The sequence below is a fragment of the Pelophylax lessonae genome (assembly GCF_965119305.1).
Source record: "Pelophylax lessonae genome assembly, chromosome: 2".
In the NCBI taxonomy this organism is placed as follows: Eukaryota; Metazoa; Chordata; class Amphibia; order Anura; family Ranidae; genus Pelophylax; species Pelophylax lessonae.
Window position 1 is genome coordinate 485,199,323 of NC_138769.1, and position 17,809 is coordinate 485,217,131.

The 17,809-nt window shown below is 43.1% G+C and overlaps 1 protein-coding gene across 2 annotated transcripts in view; it reads right to left on the bottom strand.

Moving 5' to 3' along the window:
* Positions 1 to 209: 209 nt before the first annotated feature.
* NALCN (sodium leak channel, non-selective) overlaps positions 210 to 17,809 on the bottom strand; it is an 897,007-nt gene continuing 879,407 nt past the window's right edge. For both annotated transcript variants that reach the window (XM_082245388.1, XM_082245387.1), the window contains 5 exons: positions 17,398 to 17,548; positions 16,628 to 16,774; positions 2,176 to 2,293; positions 1,070 to 1,259; positions 210 to 986 (listed from right to left, as the gene is read on the bottom strand). In XM_082245388.1, coding sequence (XP_082101514.1) covers positions 974 to 986; positions 1,070 to 1,259; positions 2,176 to 2,293; positions 16,628 to 16,774; positions 17,398 to 17,548 — 619 coding nt within the window. In that variant the 3' untranslated portion in view covers positions 210 to 973. The remainder of the gene's footprint in view (positions 987 to 1,069; positions 1,260 to 2,175; positions 2,294 to 16,627; positions 16,775 to 17,397; positions 17,549 to 17,809) is intronic.

Sequence of the window (17,809 nt, forward strand, 5' to 3'; positions counted from 1 at the left end):
AACATGTTTGTCCCTACACACATGTTCCCGTAGTATTAACTTGTTAATGAAACCTTAAACTTTAACAAGAATCATTTTTTGGAGCGAAAGCATGTACAGTCAAATAACTTCAAATACCTGTTAAAGTCATTAAATTATTGAGGTATGTCCCTTTAACTCTTACATACTTTAAGTAACAGACATTCTTTAACATATAGATCAATAAAACATAATGTGCAATTCCATAGTATGTCCCAATGACTTTTATTAGAAATACATTTACAACAGTCGATGCTGGCAAATTTTTGGCCACTATACAAGGTTGTATGACACAGTTAAACAGAATATCTTGCAGTAAGGATATGGTGTAGGAATGATAGGAAACAATTTGAAGATTGTAAACAGTTTTTACTAAGGAGCCTTGCAATATATGCTTTTAAAGTCATACGAGGTGTTCCAAAGCTTACCATTCAGTTGAGGGGGCCATTTATGAAAAGCAGTAAAATTTCCTGCAGCTAATATTAACTAATCAGAATCATGTCTCATTTTCACGCTAACACTGCAGAAATGACAGTTGTAAGATAACTGGTGGTCATGGACAACCCTTTTTTACATACTGTAGGACCCAAGATGATGATCATGTCATCTGGCCAATTATGATTGTACTTGGAAATGGTCATTTATCTATGAGCAGTCTGTACCCTCTAGCGGCACTTGATTTTAAGCGAAGAATTGTTCACCTAGAATGGATTTTACCAGTTGACTGCTATTATTCCTTTGAAATAAGGTCTACTCGGTGCATAAACATGCACATTCAGCAGATATAACTCTGCATGTTTATTTCTTGATTGTTCTAAGGAACGAATGTTGCCATGTCATGTCCATGGACAGCTTTATCATTTTTAGTCACATCATTTATATTCAGTATTTCACTCTGACCTCAATAGTACTGAATAACAGAAGTTGGCTCTGCTCACTTGACATGAAGCATCCTTTAGACTGACAACCTAGTAATAATGAGTACACATTAGTTTCCATTATAAAAGGTAATTTACGATGTTGCTTTGAGTTTTTCTTGCATTGTCCTTACATGTCAAGTAGATCATCTCCACTTTCATCACTCTCTACGGTAAGTTGCCTTGTCCACCATTTCTTGACTTCTGAACCACAAGAAGCAGCATCAGACATGGCATTCATCTTGCACACTACAGACTTCATAGTAGAGCGACCACCAAAGCGCAAATTGACAGAGGATACAGAATGACTTATAGGTTTTGGTGCTGTAAAAAATAAAAAAAGGGCTGTGATGGTGTGTATAGGTAAACTGGTTTTGGAAACTGCTGATATGTTGGCTTGCAAAAATGATTGATATACTTTGGCATTTTCCTTTTTGATTTGGGAGCTATAAAATCATTCCAAAAATTCTTCTCATTTAATCGATATAAAAATTCTGTAATGCAGCCAATCTGTGTCTTTACACATGAAAAAAACAGAAATCAGCTACAACTACCTCATATTTGCTCTACTAAATATTTGTTCTCCCAGCTCCGCTGTCTGTACTGAACTTCCAGCTCCTGCTGTCTGTACTCCACTCCCTCTGTATTTTATTTTATTATTAGATCACTGATAAGCACTCATAGCTGCCACATAATGAAAGGTCCTTACCCAATAGAAAAGGAAGAAAAATAAAAAGAATGACTGATTGAAATATACTGACATACATGACTAAAAAGGAAAAAAGAAAGAATAAAGTAATAAAGGGAATAATTCGTTTGGGTGTAGAATTTGGTTTATATAGTTTAAATTACTGGCTCTGTAAACTGTACAGTTACAGTATATACACTAAAAAGGTAAGGTTTTGACGTGAGTATATGGCCTGTTTGCAATGGTACAGTTTGTGCTTATACATGTAGAAGTGATTTTTAAAATACCTTTTAATGTTTATAGTTTTAATAAAAAAAACCTCTTTGCACTTTGTATGGCTTTTTTATTCCCGTCATTAAAATGGTCTCATGCACACTGGGTGTGTGCAGGCCTTAAGCTCACTAAAATTGCCATCTTTTGGCCTATATTTTATCATTAGAGGTTATAACCTCTTCTATTATATTTTATTATCTTTAAAGAAATTTTAACCAGTGGTCAAAATAATTTTTTCCTATATTTAACATATCTCCACATGCTGCCATTTCTGTTTACCTGATGGTAGGTGCCACTGGCCAAATCTTCTCAGACGTTTACCAGCCTCAATAGAATCCTGTCTATAGCTTCCTCTGTCAGATAGCGTTGGGCTTAGAAGCTGCTGTTGACTACTTGTCTACAAATAAACAGGAGCAAAAAAAATACATAAATACAGTATGTGTTTGTAAACTTGAAGCATATTATTATATTAGGAATTTATTTTCTATCCTACTTCTAATTCAGAATCTAGCAGGCCACTGTAGATCCTCCTACTGTAATGTAAGAGGAAAGGAGTATCTTGTGTCAAATAAATACCAATCAAGATAGAGTGAGCGTCAGGGAATCACTAAATCCCTTTTCTTATCAGCTAGTTTCTACAAAAACTGAAAGTGAAAGAAGTAAAGACCCACTTATGAGTCTTACTTGTTTCAAATATGTCTAAATCCAATCACTAAAATTTCATATAATCTTTTTTTACACATCTTCCATTTATTCTGCCATTAAGATGCTTAATGGCACTCCCTTTTATTGGGTGATAGTACGCCGTACCCAAATGTACACCTGCAGTTGTTACCCTGTCACATATGAAGATTTCTACTGAAAGCCGAATCACCTGTAAGTTACTGTATGCCCCTTGTGCTGATTTTTCTGTTTTTAGCTTTAGGATCTAAGAAAACTTGAGCAGCAAGCCATGCTTTTAACAGATGAATTGACAATGAAGATCTATGGCCACCAGGATGTGGCAGAAGTAGATTTCAAAATTTTAAACATGACTTTTGGTAACTAAGGAATTCAAGTTCCATAAAAACAGAATATTTCTACTTGCCATAGAATCTATTTTTAGAGCTCATTAGGAGACACAGGGTTCGGTTATTCTGAGACAATTGATTATACAGCAGCAAACAGGAGGATTTGGACACTGGCAAACAAAAAAGCCACTGGCAAGCCATGCATTACCCTCTCACACCCAGCATGCATCTTCAACTACTGGGACATCCAAAGCAGTCCAACTAATGGTTGGGCTACAGTAACATGCCTACATAACCAAAAAAAAACAATACAACTAGGGACAGCCTGCAGCTCAAAGACATGCCTAAAGGACCTTACACTCAAAGCTGGCATCAGAGGATTCAATTGGTAAAACTTTAGAATAGGTTTTCAGAGGCCGAAATTTGTACCTTGATGGTAATTAAGGAAAATTGCTGATGCAGACCTGATTTCAGAAAGATTAAGAGTCTTCCCACAGATTATGTCCTGGGATAAAATCCTATTTCCTTGAACCAAGCAAAGAAACTCTTCCTTGTGTAATTGTACATCATATAAGAGAAACATTTCCTAGCCTTTAACAGCATGGGAATTCCTGAATCAGAGAGCCCCTTGTCTGTCAAGATATAGGTTTCAACAGCCATATGATTAAAGCCAGCGAATGTGGAGCAGGATGGTGGTCCTTATTATAGGAGGTCAGGTGGATCTGAAGGGACCTATGGGGTCCTCCATCTCTATCCTGCGTCCAAGTCCCCTGTGCTGACTAGATGTCTAGGGCTCGTCCTCAGACCATCAAGCACCCATTATGGGGATGTTCCAAGAGAGAGGGGGAAAGGATTTCCCTGACCCCAGAGTTGAATTTGTGAGCCAGAAAACCAGAGACAACCTGGTGTTTGGTTTCAGTTTGTTCAGAGAGTGAACCAATTTGTCTCCCAATGAACAAAAAATGTGCTGAAGGGGTCTAGAGTGAGGCTTGGCAAAAAGAACTGCCTCAAAGGAGGCTACCGTTATACCAGAACTCTCATGCAGTAATTCAGAGCTGGAAAGCCTCCCTGGTGGATGAAGGCTATGAAAAACTTAGTGGATTCCATGCGGAACCTTTGGGCTTGAGTGAAGACAATTAAAACTTTCAGATCCAAGATGGGACAAATAAAGGGTTGGGAGGAGCTACCTGTTATAGATATGTCTTGGTCTAGATCCTATAGGTGTATACTCATCACAAAATAAACAAACATATAAATAAATAAATAATCCACAAGTGATGATAAAGTGCAAGTGCAAAAAATTAGGATCTGTTTTTGGACCAGAGTGTCTATGCCCATATAAAGTGCTCAGTGCTGAGAATAAGTGTTAGAAACCTTAAATAAAGCAAGGTGCAAAATAATAAATGTATTTATATAATACTGGTGGTGCAATATCCAGTGCGGGAATGTGAAATAAATCAATGTAATGAATAAACTCTTAGTGAACAACCACAAATCATGTATAAATCAGACAAATTAAATAAATAAATAAAGGGAGAGTGCCCCTTTAAAAAACAGTGCTGGGGACAGTGCCCGTGAAGAATGAAAAAATAAAAAGGTTGGTGAGATGCACTCACCCTTTCCACCCTTCAGTATAGGGTGTTGGCTGAAGTTAGGGATAGTTTCCAAAGTCAAGCAAAAAGGGTAGTCCACGGGGTCCAATCTGATGTAATAAGCAAAGCTCAGGGAGATCCTCAAGGAACGCTGGTCCAATCTAGGTGCTCACCGGACAACCGAGGCTGAGCTCCGTCTATAAAACTGTATAATATTCTATATACCAACACCGCCAGGACCCTCCTCTGCGACAGCAGACTGGATCGGCTGTACGTACCTCCAAGCGTCCCAACCCTTTATTTATACCTGACCCCTATACCCTAGGGGTTGGTTGGTGGCAGCTTTACACCTGTACACACCCTTTTTTATATATTCCATAGCGCTGTTCCCCCCCCCCCCTTTTTTTCCAAGATGGGACTAATGCCCTCTTTTGGTTTTGAAATTGTAAAAAGATTGAACATCTAAAACTTTTCAGTTTTGGCACAATGGTAATAACTAATTGGTTCAAAACATCTGTAAGAGCAAGTTGGAGGTCTGCTAGTCTGAGCAAGACCCAAGCAGATTGGACAACATGAGACAAGCCACTCATTGTTTCCACAGTAACTCACCTGGTTACCATTAACTTGCCTCAGTAGTCCAGCCTAAGGCCAGCCCCATTTGGCTTTTTAAGCAGCATAGCTCATTCTCTCCTCTCCCTTACATTGTCAACTAAATCCAGTGTGTTCCTGTGTGTAATTTGGCCTGGCTGACTTCCCTTCTGATTCCTGTTCCTGCTTTGGCTCCTTACCATGCTGATTTCTGGCTTCCTTACTCTGGCTTGTCTGATTACCTGCTCAGGCATCCAAACCCTGGTATCAGTTTTTGACTACGTTCCTGTACTGTGTTATTTTTGCTTTTTCATTAAAAGTGCATTTTAACTGCATTTTCTGTCTCTGCCTAGTTTATGGTTCCTGGCAGCCCGATCTCAATCCAGCGATGTGCACGAGAACAATGAGTCTCTCTGCTCTATCCCTTATCATAGGCTCAGAGACAGCAGCAGTAACCATTGATTCCCACTGCTGTCAACCACAGCTAGTAAGGACAGAGCAGAGGGATGGGGCAGGGCAGAGCAATGCTGTGTGTCAATGAACACACAGAGCAAAGCTCAGGAATATGCCCACCCGAGTGCCCCCATAGCAAGTGAATTGCTATGCTGGGCACTCGGAATGGGGGAGGAGCCAAGAGCGTTGGCGGGGAACCCGAAAAGAGGAGGATTGGGGCTGCTCTGTGGAAAACCATTGCACATGTCAAACATGACATGTTTGTAATTTAAAAGGAAAAAAGTATGAATTTACAATAACTTTAAACACTGCAGCATTCAGTATTTTATTAGGGTGGGATGGGCTGACTTTTTAAAAAATCCTCAACAAATGGATATTGGTTTAAAAAGAGTATGAGAAGAATAAATAATTGTAAGGAGTATTCCATACTCCATACAGAACAGGTTGAATGAGTATACTGAAAAAGTTATGATTGTTTTGGGATCTTATTCCACGAGTGGCTGGAAACAAGTGTGGAAACAATGAGTGGCTGGTAATTAACCAACAGCTGAGCAGCAGTATAGAACACTGAAATAAAAGCACTGCCCCTAAGTAGGAGAAGCCAGCCCTGACAGTACCCCCTCCTCAATGACCCCTCCCCTCGGGGGGGCCCAGGATTGAGGGGAAAGTATCTATGTAAACTACATAGGGCAGGGGCATGTACGTCTGAAGATGAGACCCACGAGCACTCCTCCAGACCGTACTGCCTCCAGTGAACTAGATACTGTATGGTTCCAAGAAACCTATGGGAGTCAATGATATATTTTATTTCATATTCATCATGGTTGTCAACCTAAACTGGGCGAGGGTGTGGTACCGAGGTGGTATAGCGGTTACACATCAAAAGTTTTATTAAGGAAACATGGAATAGGTTGCAATCTAATGCCTAGGCCACTGGATTAATTTTAAGGAGTATGCGGAAAGGCCCAATATAACGAGGCATCAGTTTTAGTGAGAGAACATGAAGTCGGAGGTTACAGGAAGACAGCCAGACCCTCTCCCCAATTTGGTAGGAGAGCGCAGGTAGGCATCAGCAGTCAGCATGGAGTATGCACCTCTCTCTGTATCAGCGCCACCTGCGGGAGCAAGTGATGGAGAGCGCACCATGGAGGTTGTGAATCCAACAGCTGACTGCTGAGGGTTGATGGTTCAGAGAAGCAGCTACACAGGGTTGCAACTACGGTCCTGGAGAGGGAGCTAGAGCATAATATTTCCCAGGGCGTGGAGTCTAAGAGCCAGCAGGTTTTCACCAGAGCCTCTGATGGTGAGATTGGACTTGGCTGCAGCTTACTCCAGGTCACGGCCCCCAGGGTCTCCCAGTTCATGGCTGGCTCTGATGGATGGAGAGGAAGCAGCAGTACAGGGCCACAAGGGATAATCAGGAGAACAAGCCAAAGGTTGAGGCAACAAGTGGACAGGGATGGTCAAAGGGACAAGCCGAAGGTTGGGGCAACAAGTAGACAGGGATGGTAAGGTGAACAAGCTAAAGTTGGCACACAGAGATCAGATGTAGAGCACGCGGCAAGAAACACACAAGGAAGTCTTCACACAATTATTGCTCGGACAAGGCTGGCTTGTAGTGCGCGGGTTAATACAGTATTTCCTGTTAGAGGCTGTGGTGGACCCATACAGAGAGAAGATTACTTAAACACACAGGTGTGAGAGCATGGACCATAAAGCTGACACAAAGACCAGAGAGGTAAGCAGACAGTCAGGGCATGAAACATTACTGCAGATTCATGACAGTACCCCTCTATTACGAGGCCTCCCCCTCCCCCCGCTTGGGCCCAGGCTTGGAGGGGAACCTCAAATGAAGCCTCTTCAAAAGACGAGGCACAAAGACATCAGCTGCAGGGATCCAAGACCTCTCCTCAGGACCAAAAACTTTCCAATGCACGAGGTACTGAAGAATGCCTTTATAGAGCCCAGAATCCAGAATTTGACTAACCTCATACTCCTGATTATCCTCAGAGACCAGAACCGAGGTAGGGAGAGGACGAGAGAACTTATTAAGGACTTAAGGCTTCAGAAGGGAAACGTGAAAGGAGTTTGATATCTTGAGGTTTTTAGGGATCTGGAGTTTAAAACAAACTAGATTTAGCCTAGAAATTATAGTGTACGGGCCAATGAATCTTAGGGCGAATTTCAGAGAAGGAACCTGGAGCTTGATGTTCCTGGTGGAAAGCCAGACTTTGTCTTCTGGCTGTAGAGAAAGCGGCTTATGCATGCTATGGGTGGGCAAAACCTTTGAGTTTGATGGCAGCTGCCACCCCTGTCAGAAACAATATGGGAAGGAACCCCATGGAGGCGGAAGGGCATGGTACAGGAGATGAAGAGGCTACAGGCATGGTACAGGAGATGCAGAGGCTGCGGGCATGGTACAGGAGATGTCATAGGCTGGGCAGACATAGTACAGGCGATGCAGAGGCTGCAGGCATGGTACAGGAGATGCAGAAGCTGCGGGCATGGTACATGAGATGCAGAGGCTGTGGACATGGTACAGGAGATGCAGGGGCAGCGGACATGGTACAGAAGGTGCAGAGGCTGCTTACATGGTACTGGAGATTCACAGGCTGTAGGCATAGTACAGGAGATGCAGAGGCTACGGACATGGTACATTTTCAACCGCCGGCGTTCTCACTCACATGTTCGTTCAATGTGCCTTGTTGCTGACCTGCCTTGAAGCTCATATGCTTGCAAGCGTACCTCGCTGTCGGAACCTCGCTACTGATCCCTGTATCCCTCTACCGGATCACTCGCTCATACCGAACCTCTCTACTGCTTGCTATTAGTGATAAGTACCCCGCAGGGGAATCCTCCATAACCTTCCTACTAAGCTTACACTATCTAGCTCTGCATACTAAGGACTGTTACTATCATCTGCACTAATTAGATTGCTAGCTCTTGAGCCTACTAACATCTATCCTTGCACTGGGTTAGTCTCTCCTGTATGTCATCTGCTATCCTACCACCTACTACCATACATGATTGCTAACCTATCTGCATCCTACCTGTTACCATCTATACTCTCAGGAACATTTCTCTCAAGTGCTGTTCACCTATTGTCACTGTTCATACCTGTCTCTTCAGCTCATCACCACTATACTGCTATATACATCTATCACTCCAGGAACATCTTATTGAGTGTGTATATTTGTATGCTGAATCAGACAGACCACAGTGATGAGTCTTGAGAGTTGGAATTGGTATTTCAACGTATCTCTACATGACTGCTGAGTGGAGTTTTTCTGCAGCTGCAAATCCATCTTGTTTCAGAAAACGCAGGAGCGTTACAGATTGAACGAACCTAAAATGGATTCAGCAGATTTACCCACTCTAGTGACACAATTAAAACAACAAGTGACTGCGTTAATACACGATCTTACTGAATTAAAAGAAGACAATCAGGCTCTGAAGCAGCAGGTAACCCGTCTATCACAACTTGCCGCTGCTCAGCCCCCTGAACCCAAAATAAATCCTCCTCTAGTGTTTACAGGTGATCGCAAAAAATTTTGTGAATTCAAAAACGCCTGTCAGTTACTTTTCTTGCTAAAACCTCGTACCTACCTTACTGATCATATCAAAGTCTGTACTATTATTTCATACCTAACGGGTGATCCACGGGCCTGGGCAGACTCTCTCTTTGAGAAAAATGATCAGCTTCTCAACTCCTATGCTTTATTCCTAGCGGAACTCGCTAGTCTATATGATGACCCCAATAGGCAGAGTACTGCCGATATTCAATTGAGGTCCTTGAAACAAGGTAGGAGACCTGTAGAAGACTTTGTAGCAGAGTTCAAAAGATGGACCCTTGATTCAGGGTGGAATGATACATCTCTGAGAACTCAATTTAGACTCGGCCTATCAGAATTGACAGATTGACAACTTCATTTACTAACCCTTATCTTTTTGTTCATTTGAAATTGCAGTGGGACCAGACTAGGATTACCACTAAAGCCATGATCGACACAGGATCTTGCGGAAATTATATCGATATACGTTTTGCTACTTTAAATAAAGTACCTATTATTTCAAAACCTAAGCCTGTCTCTGTGAGTCTTATTAACGGTATTCCGTTATCTTCTGGCCCAATCACTAATCAGACACAAGCACTCCTAGTCACCACTAACGAGTCTCATACGGAGACCACTACCTGCGACCTATTATCTTCGCCCCATTTTCCCATTGTTTTGGGACTTCCCTGGTTACACACACATCAACCAACCATAGATTGGAAGAAACGGACCCTAACCTTCCTCTCTTACTATTGCGAGAGTACGTGTAACCTCCCGTCTTATGGAAAGATCCTGTCTGTGGTGTCAGATGAGATTGCACCACTATGCTATCAGGATCTGTCCGAAGTTTTTCTTGAGAAAAATGCTCAAGTACTGCCTACCCATAGGGATTATGATTGCACTATTGATCTACTCCCAAATAGTAAATTGCCTTTTGGTCATGTTTATCCTCTTTCACAGGATGAACTTTCCCATCTCAAGGAATACTTGGATGAGAATTTGACAAAAGGTTTTATTAGACCTTCCACTTCTTCCACAGCTGCAGGACTTTTTTTTGTCCGCAATAAAGACTCAAGTCTCAGGCCTATTATCGACTATAGGCAATTGAACGCCATTACAGTAAAAGATCGCTATCCTTTGCCGCTTATCCCTGAACTCATTGAACAACTGCGTAGAGCTACCTACTTTTCAAAATTGGACCTGAAAGGGGCATACAATCTAATCCGAATCCGTGATGGAGATGAGTGGAAGACAGCATTCAGAACCAGATACGGATTGTTCGAATATCTTGTAATGCCATTTGGGCTATGTAACGCTCCCGCAGCCTTCCAACGATTCATAAACGATATCTTTAGAGACTTACTTGATGTCTGTGTTGTGGTATATCTGGACGATATACTTATTTATTCACAATCCTTGTCTGAACATATAAAACATGTAAGACTTGTGTTATCCAGATTACTCACACACAATCTATACGTGAAACTAAAAAAATGCTTATTTCATAAAGAAGAAGTATTATTCCTAGGATACATCATATCCAAAACAGGAATCAAGATGGATATGAGTAAGATATCCTGTATTCAGGATTGGCCTATACCAACCACCCGCAAAGCACTACAGCGATTCCTTGGATTTTCAAACTTCTATAGAAAGTTCATCAAGAACTTCTCTGCCGTTGTGAGACCTCTCACACAACTCACAAGTATTAAGAAACCATTCAAATGGTAAGATGAAGCAAATGAAGCTTTTCGCTTATTAAAAACAAGCTTTACCTCTGCTCCCATACTACGCCATCCAGACCCATCCCTCCAATACATTCTGGAAGTAGATGCGTCAAATATGGAAGTAGGAGCAGTACTCTCCCAACGACCAACGAATACTTCACCACTCCATCCAGTCGCCTTCTTCTCTAAATCTCTAAGCAGCCCAGAGGTGAATTACCCAGTGGGTGAAAAGGAACTGCTTGCTATAAAACTGGCTCTGGAGAATTGGTGACATCTACTTGAAGGCACCCAATTACCAATACTCATATATACAGATCATAAAAATCTTCAATATCTTCAGACTAACAAAACCCTCTCCCACAGGCAGGTACGATGGTCACTATTCTTCCTAAGATTTAACTTCCTAGTGACCTACACACCTGCAGACAAGAATAAAAAAGCGGATGCGCTATCATGATTAACTGAAGATAATTGCTCCGAAATCCCTTCCGTTCCTATAATACCCTACAAGCGTATTATTGGGGTTGTCCGTTCCTTGAAGGAAGAGATTCTACACAGTATAGGTTTGGATTCACCTCCACCACAACTAAGTGCTGATGCAGAAGGCTTCCTCTACTACAACGACAAACTCTACATACCCCCTACTATGCGCACCAAGATCTTGGAATTGTCACATGATGTGCCTATGGCAGGACATATGGGTATGACAAAGACCCTTAATTTGCTTACCAGGCAGTTTTGGTGGCCTGATATGAAGACATCTATACAAAAATTTGTCTCTTCATGCAACGTCTGTGCCAGGTCCAAAATTGACACTACAAAACCATCCGGTCTACTATGCAGTCTACCAATACCCCAGACTCCATGGGAAGTTGTGTCCTTGGACTTTATAGTAGAACTACCACCTTCCAAAGGATTTAATATCATTTTAGTGTTAGTGGACCATCTGACAAAGATGGCACATTTCGTTGCTATTCGCAGACTACCTTCGTCCAAACAAACAGCGGAACTACTGATGAAACATGTCTTTAAGTTACATGGAATTCCAAAAACTCTTTTGTCTGACCGTGGATCACAATTCATCTCCAAGTTTTGGCAAGAACTATGTCACATACTACGAATTGAGCGAAAGCTCACTTCTCCCTACCATCCTCAGACCAACGGACAGACTGAAAGAGTCAACCAGTGCATCGAGCAATATTTACGTTGCTACACATCATACCTACAGGATGATTGGGTGGATCTCCTCCCTCTGGCAGAATTTGCCTACAACAACGCAACCCACAGTACGACCAAACAGAGTCCGTTCTATTTGAACTATGGGTTTCATCCCACTATTCTTCCACCACGCATCTTTCCATCAAGTAACCCAGTAGCCTCAGACTATCTTACCCAAATAAAAGACTCTCTGGGTTTACTTAATACTACCATCTGACACGCTCATAGTCAACAAAAAAAGTACTATGACCTTCGTAGAAGACCTTCTCCTCAGTATGCTATTGGGGACCTTGTTTGGCTATCAACAAAAAACTTAAGATTAAAGATCCCTAGCAAAAAGCTTGGGCCTCTGTTCTTGGGACCCTTCCCAATCAGGAAACTTATTGGAAAGGCTGCAGTACAGCTCACATTACCAACAGACCTCAAGATACATCCCATCTTCCATGTGTCGCTACTGAAGCCCCATGTTCCTGACCAAGGAATAAGGCCTACCATCCCACCTCCACCTCCTGTACAAGTTGAAGGCGGAGAAGAATATGAGATAAAGGAGATTCTGGATTCTCGTATCCACAGAAGAAGACTCCAATATCTAGTAGGATGGAAGAACTATGGGCCCCAAGACAACACCTGGCTGGATACCTCTGATATACATGCCCCTAGGCTGATTCGCAATTTTCACGCGAAATACCCGGAAAAACCAGTTCTAGAGGCCTTCCGGAGGCGGCCTTAAGGGGGGGGTACTGTAATGTTCTGGTACCTCTGGTACCCCTATTCCACTTTCCACTCCAGTGTATGCGTCCCACCATTCTCTTCTGGTAGGTGCGCATACACCTTTAAGACCGATGCTGTCATCACTGAGCGCCGCAGAGCGGCTATTTCAACCGCCGGTGTTCTCACTCACATGTTCGTTCAATGTGCCTTGTTGCTGACCTGCCTTGAAGCTCATATGCTTGCAAGCGTACCTCGCTGTCGGAACCTCGCTACTGATCCCTGTATCCCGCTACCGGATCACTCGCTCATACCGAACCTCTCTACTACTGCTTGCTATTAGTGATAAGTACCCCGCAGGGGAATCCTCCATAACCTTCCTACTAAGCTTACACTATCTAGCTCTGCATACTAAGGACTGTTACTATCATCTGCACTAATTAGATTGCTAACTCTTGAGCCTACTAACATCTATCCTTGCACTGGGTTAGTCTCTCCTGTATGTCATCTGCTATCCTACCACCTACTACCATACATGATTGCTAACCTATCTGCATCCTACCTGTTACCATCTATGCTCTCATGAACATTTCTCTCAACTGCTGTTCACCTATTGTCACTGTTCATACCTGTCTCTTCAGCTCATCACCACTATACTGCTATATACATCTATCACTCCAGGAACATCTTATTGAGTGAGTGTGTATATTTGTATGCTGAATCAGACAGACCACAGTGATGAGTCTTGGGAGTTGGAATTGGTATTTCAACGTATCTCTACATGACTGCTGAGTGGAGTTTTTCTGCAGCTGCAAATCCATCTTGTTTCAGAAAACGCAGGAGCGTTACACTGTGCAGATATGGTACAGGAGATGTCAGAGGCTCTGCGGGCATTGTACAGGAGATGTCAGAGCCTGTGCAGGCATGGTACAGGAGATGCAGGGGCTGTGCAGGCATGGTACAGGAGATGATGAGGCTGCAGGCATAATACAGGAGATGCAGGGGCTGCGGGCATGGTACAGGAGAGGTCAAAGTTTGCGGACATGGTACAGGAAATGAATAGACTGAAGGAATGGTACAGGAGATGCAGAGGCTAGTGACATAGTACAGGAGATGCAGAGGCTACGGACATGGTACAGGAGATGCAGAGACTGCTGGAATCGTACAGAGATGTCAGAGGCTGGGGGTATGGTACAGGAGATGCAGAGGCTGCGGGCATGGTACAGGAGATGCAAAGGCTATGGACATGGAACAGGAGATGCAGAGGCTACGAACATAGCACAGGAGATGCAGAGGCTGCTGGCATGGTACAGGAGATGTCAGAGGCTACGGATATGGTACAGGAGATGCTGAGGCTGCTGGCATGGTACAGGAGACGCAGGGGCTGAGGACATGGTATAGGAGATGCAGAGGCTGTGGACATGATACAGGAGATTGAGAGGCTGTGGGCATGATACAGGAGATGTCAGAGGCTGTGCGGATATGGTACAGGAGATGTCAGAGGCTGTGCAGGCATGGTACAGGAGATGTCAGAGCCTGTGTAGGCATGGTACAGGAGATGCAGAGGCTGTGCGGGCATGGTACAGGAGGTGCTGAGGCTGCAGGCATAATACAGGAGATGCAGGGGCAGCGGGCATGCTACAGGAGATGTCAGAGGCTGCGGACATGGTACAGGAGATGCAGAGGCTGCTGACTTGGTACAGGAGATGCAGGGGCTGCCGACAAGGTACAGGAGAGGCAGAGGCTGCGGACATGGTACAGGAGATGCAGAGGCTGCAGGCATGATACAGGAGATTTCAGAGGCTGTGCAGACATGGTACAGCAGATGTCAGAGGCTGTGCAGGCATGGTACAGGAGATGTCAGAGACTGTGTAGGCATGGTACAGGAGATGCAGAGGCTGTGCGGGCATGGTACAGGAGATGCTGAGGCTGCAGGCATAATACAGGAGATAAAGGGGCTGCGGGCATGGTACAGGAGATGCAGAGGCTACGGACATGGTGCAGGAGATGCAGAGGCTGCTGGAATGGTACAAGAGATGTCAGAGGCTTCGGACATGGTACCGGAGATGCAGAGACTACCGGCATGGTACAAGAGATGCAGGAGATGTGGACATGGTACAGGAGATGCAGAGGCTGCGGACATGGTATAGGAGATGCAGAGGCTGCTGGCATGGTACAGGAGATGCAGGGGCTGCAGACATGGCACATGAGATGTCAGAGGCTGCGGGCATGGTGCAGGAGGTACAGAGAATGCAGACATGGTACAGGAGATGCATAGGCTGTGGGCATGGTACAGGAGATGTAGAGGTTATGGACATGGTACAGGAGATGGAGAGGTTGTGGGCATGGTACAGGAGATGCAGAGACTGCGGGCATGGTACAGGAGATGCAGAGGCTGCGGGAATGGTACAGGAGATGCAGATGACATTTTCCAGATCAGTGGGGATGGTCCTTACCGCTAATTCATCCTTGACTCTGTCAGAGAGGCCATGTAAAAAAGTTGCAACTAAGGCCTCATTATTCCAGCTCAGCTCAGCAGTTAGTGTACGAAAATGAAAAGCATACTGTTCCACTGAAGCAGACTTTTGGCGGAGACGTAAAAGGGTACTGGCTGCTAAATTGCTTTGCAAGTCACTAATGACAACGCCAGACATTGAAATGTTTATTCTCCTATATGCCTGCTTAAGTAGTTGTGACCCCAGTTAGGTCCTGTTTGTCCAGGTAATGGGATTTGTGATAGACTCATTAAAAGGTGTCTGGTTTTCCAGTCTCGTAATTAACCATGTAGAAGTTAATTACGAGGTATCTGGTTTTCCAGTCCCATAATTAACCATGGAGAGGTTTTGCAACCCATCATAGCTAATCATGGACTTCCCCACTCTACTATGATCTGTGTAAAGGAAATTAATGTAGTTTTAGGCTGAACTGTGTGATAGTGGGGTGTAATGATATGGTTCTCTGCTGACCCTACATACAAAAAAGTAAATCTAATTGTGTCACATAATGGTAAATTTTCAGTATGGCACCCCATTCTCTGCTCAGTGTGGATTCCTGGCCAACATCCTTTTGTTTGTCAGAGTCCAAATGCTCCTGTAGGGGGCAGTATAACCAATCATCTCAAAATAACCGAGTCCTGTGTCCCTTAGGCACTGATAAAGAAAACATAATTGCCAGGACATTAGGATTCTGCTGACTACCTAAAACCGGACTACACAAAAACTCTAATAAGCGTTTTCTCCCTTGTCAAAACCAGTTTCTGCTAGATCTGTTCTGTGAAGTTCTTTAAATTAGAATTAAACACTAAGTAACAAAATACAGTTTATAAAGGGAATGGCAGGGTATCAGCAGCAATAACCTCAATGACAACTTCAAGAGAGCTAAAGAAGACAATTTGCTGCCTAAAACATGCACTGAGTTTTACAGCAGTTATGCTTAAATGTCCGGGGTCACTCATTTGTCCCTAACAAAAAATAATAATTAAATGTGTGGATACAGGTGAACAGCTCCTCTCAACCTGTAATTGTGTAGCTCACATACCCCTGAGATCTGCTCACATCTGCTGATTCTTGCTGCTTGGATCTGCTGTATGTACATGATCGTTCGTGTAAAGGAGGACTCTAAAACTGTTTCAATCTTATATTCATCATTAACATCTTGTGGGCAGGATGGCACCGTACAGAACTATTCTAGAGGAAGAAAATCACTTGCAATCATTCCCTCTTAAGCTTCCAAAAGGTAGTAACTGACCTAAGTCCCAAGATACATAGTAGCAATTACTAGCATGTTGAAAGCCTAGAAGATGTCTCCCTGCCTGTTGCTCATGGGGGCATACATCTGCATACTTATGGCCATCTTTAGAAGACATGAGTAGAAGATAATACCTCTGGTTGTGCATTGTCCTGGTTATTAAGGTTCATATCATCACTGGGCTGTGTTGTCTCTATACTGGGAGGATTCAGGAACCGACTAAGCTCTTGTTGCTGACTCTCTCGAAGACTGTGAATGATGCTGCAGGACTGTTGCTGTTTCTGAAGAAATTAGCAGAACACACACAACGCAACTGAAGTTAACAACTCTTTTATATTCCACTTTTGAATATAATTTGATTAACTGCAAAAAAAGTATAGACACTACATTATATGTCAGAGAGGTTTGCTTTGTTAAACCTAAAATGATGTCTAGTTATTGGTGTCTATATGCTAGTAAGCCAGTAGTAACCTGGAAGAATACATACATAAATTCCTGCTCTGATGTGACGTATCGACAACAAGTGCTTTCATAAAGTATATACTGTATTTCAGGGTCCTAAACATCTTAAGTAAAGTTAGTACACAGCGCGGTTTTGCGGGGGGTGCAGGAACGTTTGCAATTTAAATACCGTTCTGCACCCACATAAATGTGAACCTAGCATAACAGAGTGTGTTTAATAGCTCATCGGTCTGGTCTAGATTCCCCCCCCAAAAATTGAGCATAGTTGCAGTTAGAAAGGAGAAAACAAAACAACACTACAATGATTAAGATTAAGGAAAAAATTACATTTCATCAGTAATTAATTAGGCTATCGTATAAATAATAAATTCTCTAAAGATAATGTAATTATAATATCATGCAACCTTTAGCAAACATTTTTCAGGGTATCTAACTTTCTTACCGCTCGTATACGTTTGAGACATTTTTTGAGCCACATACGTATGGTTTGCTTAGCCACTTCTTCTTCTATGGTATACTCCAGTTGTTCCCTTGCTAGCAATTCCTCCAGCTGAAGGCTCTTCCTGATGTCCACAGATCTGTATGACAGCATGCTGTAGGGAAAACACGAATAGCTGGTCACTTAAGGTTACTCACAATACAATTACCTTTTTTTTTTTTAACAGTTTTAAACAACAGATTGAGGTGGCTGGAGATTGGGTGGGGCCCATTAGAAGAGGGGTGAAAAATCTCAGCCACGTCACTACCTGCCTGGAGTTTGCATGTTCCCCCTGTGCCTGCATGGTTTTCCACCGGGTACTCCGATTTCCTCCCACACTCCAAAGATATGCTTATGGATTAATTGACTCCTGTCT